We start from the raw sequence: 7,495 nt of genomic DNA on the forward strand, positions 1-7,495 counted from the left end.
CCCCCCCCCCCCCCCCCCGCGCCTTCTCAGTCTGCACAGCTCTCAGGGAACAGTATCAGTTCCCACGACGCACCTGTATACCCCAGGCTTCTGTGGCCAACCTGATTGTGCTTTTTCTTGCTCCTTGTGTGTTTTCAGTCAGCCATTCTACATGCCCAAGTTCTGGGTATGCCTTTGGAGATGCATAGCCTCGGCGATGCCCTTGTTGTGAGTGTGGAAGAGATACGGTCAGGTCTCTTGCTTACACTGGTACTTCCATCATTCACCCTAGGCCTAGGATAGCTTATCGGGGTACTAAGGTCCTCAAATTTGTGGGCCTGTCCATGCATACATTACTATTTTTTCCCAGTGCTTAAGGAGGGATATACTCAGGGCAATTGTAACCCCAGAGACTGGGTGGATGCAAGTCAGGAAACTCCTAAGATGCCTGGCCCTGAGGATTAAAGAAAGGTGTTTATGGGCTATCCTTGGTCTCCGGGCTATTGCACCATCACAGATAGAGCATAATTGCTGAATGAATTTGATAGTATATAGTATAACAGACTGGTAATCTGCATAGTAACGCAAAGTTTACTGTTGCATGAGTAACAAAAACCCAGAGACAGAAATCGGGGTTCAACCTGAAGGTCAGAAAAGCAAAGCAGCCAGCCACTGGCTCTCACCTCCACCTCAGTTCGAAATGGCGATCCTGCCTCCAGGAATCTCAGAATGAGACTGTGTCTGAGAGCTGTCTCCTCCCGTCATATATTCCTCTTTAGGACTGGGATTAAAGGCGTGCACTACTACCTGGTCTGTAAAGCTGATCAGTGTGGCTGTTTTACTCCCTGAACTTTAATAAATAAATAACTTTATTTATTAAAAAAAACAAATGAAATATCACTACAGTTTCCATGTATAGAGAATATACAGAGTATTTTTGTATTGCTTTTACATTTTCTCCTCACACCTTTTCTCTGGGAAAGTAGATCAGACAGACTGGTTTTTTTGTTTGTTTGTTTTGTTGTTGTTGTTTCTGTTTATTTTGCTAGGAGCTCAAGTACTCAGACAGGTCTTAAACTGACTCTGTAGCCAAGAATGAATTTGAACTTCTGATCCTCCTGCCTCTACCTCCCAAGTGCTGGGATGACATGCATGTAACACTGGGCATAATTTGGAATCTTTAAAAATAAAAAATTGTAGCTGTAGGAACTACAGTTCAGAGATGCTAGGAAAGTGACTGCCTCTGCTCCCAGACAGTGGGGAAGTGCAGACACCAGTCCCTCAGCTGACCTCACCTGAGGAACTGATGTCTGCACTTCCCCCCTTGTCTCCTAGCAAAGGGTGACTAGGTGGTGAAGTAATTCTCTGGAGAAGCATGACCAATTTCCCTTCCTCTGCATTCCTCTCTGCCCCCGCCCCTGCCTGCCAGACCCCTTATATACAGTTCTCCAAGCCTCCCTTGCCTGCATACACAATTGAGACAGGAGCTTGCTACCTACAAGAATATCCTCTACGGATGAATGGTGAGGAGCTTGCCCAACTTTTCCAGCCGCTTTCACCAGCCTCCTCTAGCATCACTTCAGGACCTGAGGTGAGCCATGGGGGCTGCCCATAGCCTTTGCTCTGAAGCTTTAGGCTGTGGCCTTATTTGGGAATGCCGGCTTAAGGGCTGATTGGCAGATACCAACCTCTTGAAATAACTGAATGAGGCGTTGATTACTCCAGCTTATCCCAAGGAGGATTGGGGTTGCATGGGAGGAAGGCCAAGGGGATAAGAGACCCAGAGATGGACTTCAAGAGGAGTTGGGAAGCCTACAGCGCTTAGAAGAGCATGGGAAGATGTTTGACAATGGGATCTGGCCTTGGGCACCTGTTCCCTATCCCAAGTATTTATTCTCTGCCCTTCTGAGGTTGGGAGATAGTTTCTTCAGGTGTCAGGCAAGGACATGACTAAGACGGCTGGCTCCTATAGGGTTGTAGAAAATGGGGCGGAGGAGTAAAGAGGAGAGAGAAGAGAAGCAAAGAGCCAGGGAGGCACGGCAAACAGTTTTCTGTGGTAGTCATGGAGGCACGGCGCTGACTGCCGCTTGAGGGGCTGCCACACAGTCATTCCCAACGGGCTCTTCAGAGAAGCATTTTGAGAATGACTCACCTGGAACTCATGCCCTTCCTTCTGATTTCGCTTACTGGAAAGATCAGTTCTTAGGTGCGCGTCTGCCAACTGAGGTGGCAGACTTGAGCGTGTGACCCAGACTTGCCTCCTGTACCTCTCCCTGTGGGCCTCTGTTAACAACCCTGGGCTACCTTGTGTTGCAGGGTAAAGGCTGCTTGCCTCCAGATGGAGAAATAGATCTATAGAAGTTGCTCTAGGACTCAAAAGCGGGTCCTCGAAACCAAAGGATGAAGTGAGCTCTTTCTCCTCCTAAGTCTGGGGTCTCTTGTGCTCTTGGCCAAATTCTTCTTCCTTCCTCTTGGTCCCATTTCTGTTGGTGGCCGGGAGGACTGGGAGAGAGAAGGAAGGAGATACAGGTGTGGAGGTGGATGAACATGGTGACGGAGGGCAGAGAGGTAGCACCACCAGCAGCTATGAGCTGGAGGGTAGCAAGACCCTTGCTCCACTCCGGGGCATCCTACAAGGCTTGCTGTGTTCTTACCTGGAAACCCACCTGTCTTAGGACCTGTTCTGTTGTTCTACGGAACATCAGACACTGCATAGTTTATAAAGAAAAGATGCTTGTCTCAGAGTTCTGGTGAGTTTAATATTGGGGTGACATTTCCTCGATCCTTTTGGTTGATAATCCCAAAGCACAGCCTGCATACTCAGTCCCAGACAGTGTCTGGTATCATGGGACAAGAAGGCACAGGCAAGGCAGAGCTGAGCTGGCTTTTACAAAACTCACTCGAACGCTAGCTATCCCATCGACCAGTAATCCATACAATCATGAATTCACTCAAGAAGGCAAAGATGTGGTAACCTCATCCTCTTAAAGGTCCTGCCTCTATGTACCTCACAGGAGGGAGCGGATCTAAATATGAGTTTGGTGGAAGCATGCAAACCACAGCATTTTTCTAGCCCCAGGCCCCATTTGTGTGCTCCTAAGGGTGGCTGTATCACCTCTGGGAACGTTGTTTGAGGGTGTGGGTTCCGAGTCAGAGGTTGGCTCAGGCTAACGCCTCCTTTCCTTCAGCAGAAGCACCTGCCCTTTCCTCTGCCCAGATGAGCTCAGTTCTACAGACTCTGTCCTGCCTGACCCTCATCCTTCTTCTCTGGAACCAAGTGCCAGGGCTCCAGGGTCATGAGTTCCGATTTGGGCCTTGCCGAGTTGAAGGGGTCGTTCTCCCAGAACTGTGGGAGGCCTTCTGGGCTGTGAAGAATGCTGTGGTAAGTAGAGGCTAGCCCTGGATCCTTTCATGGTGCTCCCATAGGGGGTATCTTTTCAGGACGATGGATCCCTTTCCAGCTCTCATTTCATATGTAAGAACCCTGATGAGCTGGGCGGTAGTGGCGCACACCTTTAATTCCAGCAGTTGGGAGGCAGCCGCAGGCAGATCTCTGAGTTTGAGGCCAGTTTGGTCTACTAAGTGAGTTCCAGGACAGCCAAGGATACACAGAGAAACCCTGTTTCAAAAACACAAAACAACAAACAAAGAGAACCCTGATAAGGTCAGGAGGCTCCATATGCCTACTGCCATACATGAGGAACCTGAGGCCCAGTCATTGTGGCCAGCCACCAGTCAAAGAATCAGAGTCCAAAGGGTGTAAAAGGGACCCTGAGTGATTCTACTTCATCCTGGGTGAGTTTGGCTCAAGTTTAAGGAGCAGGGTGAGAGGTTCTGGGTTTTGGAGAGTCCTCCAAAAGTAAGAGGCAGCTCCTAGGTTCAGCCATCTGTTCCCAATTACCTTACCCTTTGTGGCTCCCTGAAAGGCTCCATTTCCTTGTGTCTCATAGGACTAAAGGAAGCAAAGGTTTCTTTTCAAGTTTGTGGTCAGGCTCTAAGGACCCCTGGGGGTCCATGTGCCCCTTTGGGATGAGTAAGCTTAGTGGTTTTCTGTAGACGGGACCTGTACCGCCTCCCCAGGAGCGAGCTCATTGTGTCCCTTCCTGGGTCCTCCTCTGGTCCCTCTGGCCTCCGAAGCTCACAGATGGGAGAGAGTTTGGAGTTGGGGGAACAGTGAATTAGCACGATTGGCTCCTACACGCAGATGCCTAACCTGGAGACATCTTTTCTTTCTGTTCCCAAAGCAAACTCAGGATGGCATCACAAGTGTCCGGCTGCTGAAGCCTCAGGTTCTTCAGAATGTCTCGGTAATCAGAAAGTGGGGAATGGGATAGCTCTCTAAGAGGGGCTGATGGGAGCTCTTCCCTTCTGCTCGGAGGTGACCCTACACAGGACAGGGCAGGACATGAGGCAGGGTGGTCTCTATTTGGTGTTACTACTCTGTTGGTAGGCGAAAGGGTGGGGGTTGGGGCTGATAAGCATCATTTTCCACTGAGTCAGGCCCTTGCTTTTGCTTATGGAAACACAGCGGGCATTTACTGAAGTCAGTCGGCATTTCACCTCCATCCTTTTCTCTCACCTGCTACTATCTTCTTACCATAAGCATAGACCAGTGGTTCTCAGTCTACGGGTTGTGACCTCTTTGGGAGTCAAATGGCCCTTTCACAGGGGTTGCCTAAGACCACCAGGAAACACAGATATTTAATGACAATTCGTAAGAGTAGCAAAAATTACTGTTATGAAGTGGCAACGATAATGTTGTGGTTGGGGTCACCACATGAGGAACCGTGTTAAAGAGTTGCTGTGTTAGGAAGGTTGAGAACCACTGCTCCAGCCAGTCTATGACATGCATGGAATGTCCCCTGAGGGCACCTAGCTTGGGAGCAGAAAGGGCCAGACAGCCCTTGCTGGGTTCAAGGGCATCAGGTGTCTCACTCTTCTCCTTCCTGTCATTTTCCTTGTCTCAATCACAAAGTCCGAGTCCAAATGCCTTCCAGGACCCATCACGTTAATGAGGTCATACAGTAGAGAAGGAAGGGAATATCGATCATCTGGGTGGTGAGCCAGGAGTCCTGGGAACCAGGCTAGCATCTGGAATGGCTGACTCACCTTGGGCGGGCATCTTCTTCTTGGGGTCTGGGATCCTTCTGTGAATCACTTGTTCTACAAAACTCTTGCCATCCCTTCAGATCTGTCTAGTGCCACCATCATTTCCAAGGAGACCCTATGGCATTCATCTTGCCTTGAGTGGCTCATGGGTTTTCTCTTTAGGGTTAGGGTTGGCAGATGCCTCAACGATTTGGTTCTTCCCCAGGATGCTGAGAGTTGTTACCTTGCCCACAGTCTGCTGAAGTTCTACCTGGACACCGTTTTCAAAAACTACTACAGCAAAATAGCTAAATTAAAGCCCTTGAAGGAGTTCTCCACTCTGGCCAACAACTTTATTGCCATCATGTCAAAACTGCAGCCTAGTGTGAGTAGATCAGGACTGGAGCCTGGGAAATGGTGGGCTTGAGAATCTGCCCCTCCCCCATCCAATCCTTCCATTCCTAACACCGAGTAATAGGTTCAGGTCTCCAACTTCTCTGATCAGAGAGATAACCCATGCAAGGCGCTCCACTTCTCTGGGCTTCAGTTTTGTCATCTGTGAAATGGGAATGACGTTTCTACTGTAGAGATTTGGTGGGAAGAAAGGTACAGCCTGTCCTATGTTGGGACTCTGGCTCTGGCTTCCTTGAGAGTGTAGAACTCAGTGAAAACCTCACAGGATCTGGGAGCCCCACCCTGATAGCACCAGGAAGAGCTGGAGGGGCGAACCTCCACTCTGCTCTAACCTTAGGAATGTTTCTTGCTGATCCGCAGAAGGACGAGGACATGCTTCCCATCAGCGGGAGCGCACGCCGGCGGTTTCTGCTGTTCCGCAGAGCATACAAACAGGTGAGGCTAGCAGCTGGAACCAGGCCCACCCAACAGAAGCAGACAAGCTTGAACTGTCACAGGGGAGTGCCCCAGAGACCAAATGCAGACTTGAATGCAGGTGCCTCCTCTGGGCTAGTCCCAGACCTACCTGACCCGGGAGGGAGACACACATATTTGCAAAAATAAGCATCTACTTTGCAGAAGTGATTTCTTTTCCTGTTAGTGTTTTTTTTTTTTTTAGAATTTTTATTGAGCTCTACATTTTTCTCTGCTCCCCTCCCTGCCTCTACCCTCTCCCCTCCAACTCTCCCCCAAGGTCCTCATGCTCCCAATTTACTTGGAAGATCTGGTCTTTTTCTACTTCCCATGTAGATGAGATCTACGTAAGTCTCTCTTAGTGTCCTCTCCTGTTAGTTTTCAAACAGAAATGATATTGTTTTTCCTTACAAGATTGTTCACTATTGAGGACTTCCCTTAAAAGAAAGTTTTACAGGTACCTAATGTTAGAGCTGAGAAAGAGGGTGAATAACTGACCTTCCAACACATCTGCATCGTTTCTGCAATGTTCAATCGGTCTCATTTTGAATAAAAAATAGAGGATTACATTATATCTTTCTAGAATAACACACAAAAGAAAATCCAAATCTCAAGCCTAGTACCCTCACCCTCAAAGAAAACATGCTTGGTTTTGATCACTTTATGGGAGAGCAGATACACCAGTCTAAAATCCATGGTGGGATGTACAAAAGCATGCTTATCCTCCCAGTGAGCTCACCACATCTTTCCTAGGTGGCATCCCATGGTTCTATGTTCAAGGTCTGTGTTCTTCTCTGGCTCCTTACCCACTACTCAACAGCCCCTTTTCCTCACCCTGGAAACAAAATACACATGGATGGGGTACAAGCGATGGGTGGATGCATTTATCAGAGGCCATTCCCCGGGTGATTCAGCTAATTTGGAGTCAGGTCCCTTTCAGGCAAGCCAGGCTGAAAGGAAACTATTCTTGAAGTCAATATCCCTGACCCCTTTCTCTCCATTTGCTGCAGATGGACACAGAAGCAGCTTTGGTGAAAGCCTTTGGGGAAGTGGACATTCTCTTGACCTGGATGCAGAAATTCTACCGGCTCTGACTGTCTGTCAGGATGATGTCCTCGTTCGTCCTCCGTGTCGTTTCAAGCCATTGTTTACACCCATGCTGTCCTCAGACCCTCGGACACAGACTGACTCCATGGTTGGCTCAGGCTTCCCTTTAGACTTCCTTCCTCAGCAGTCCACATGACAGTCATGGAAGGTGCCTTTGAATGCTGTAACTGATCCACAAGGTGGATTCGCGTATTTATTACAACTTTATTTAAATCACTGTCACTGTATCGGTGGTAGCCATATTTATTTGAGAACTTGGACGCTCCATGAAAGCAGCAGAATGTAGTGCCCCATGCTTCCACAGTATTTCCTGTGATCTGGCTACAGCATGGGGGCAGTGGATGGATGCTCAATGAATATTTAAACTGGGTTGCTTCTGTTTATTTATTTTTATCTGTTTTGAATTGTTGGGGAACAATGAGTGGTGCTGAGTCAACTTTAGTGCTTGGGAATC

At 48.5% G+C, this 7,495-nt stretch overlaps 1 protein-coding gene across 3 annotated transcripts; it reads left to right on the top strand.

Moving 5' to 3' along the window:
* Positions 1-1,412: 1,412 nt before the first annotated feature.
* On the top strand, positions 1,413-7,411 carry Il24 (interleukin 24). Of its 3 annotated transcripts, none has more exons than XM_050147867.1 (6): positions 1,413-1,570; positions 3,171-3,361; positions 4,224-4,286; positions 5,294-5,452; positions 5,842-5,916; positions 6,945-7,411. In XM_050147867.1, exons 2-6 carry the CDS (start codon positions 3,197-3,199, stop codon positions 7,026-7,028), a joined length of 546 nt encoding a protein of 181 aa, XP_050003824.1. In that variant the 5' UTR covers positions 1,413-1,570; positions 3,171-3,196; the 3' UTR covers positions 7,029-7,411. The 3 variants fall into 3 exon arrangements, with proteins under 3 accessions (XP_050003824.1, XP_050003826.1, XP_050003825.1); XM_050147868.1 differs by having other exon boundaries at positions 1,420-1,570; positions 3,168-3,361; XM_050147869.1 differs by lacking the exon at positions 4,224-4,286.
* Positions 7,412-7,495: the final 84 nt, after the last annotated feature.

This window comes from Alexandromys fortis, unplaced genomic scaffold, assembly GCF_014885135.2.
Source record: "Alexandromys fortis isolate MF-2015 unplaced genomic scaffold, M_Fortis_MF-2015_v1.1 scaffold_58, whole genome shotgun sequence".
NCBI classification, from domain to species: Eukaryota; Metazoa; Chordata; class Mammalia; order Rodentia; family Cricetidae; genus Alexandromys; species Alexandromys fortis.

Coding starts and splice junctions, on each gene's coding strand:
- Il24 (XM_050147867.1), top strand. CDS start 3,197: ATGAGCTCAGTTCTACAGACTCTGTCCTGCCTGACCCTCATCCTTCTT. Junction 3,362..4,223: donor GGGCTGTGAAGAATGCTGTG/GTAAGTAGAGGC, acceptor CTGTTCCCAAAG/CAAACTCAGGATGGCATCAC. Junction 4,287..5,293: donor AGGTTCTTCAGAATGTCTCG/GTAATCAGAAAG, acceptor GTTCTTCCCCAG/GATGCTGAGAGTTGTTACCT.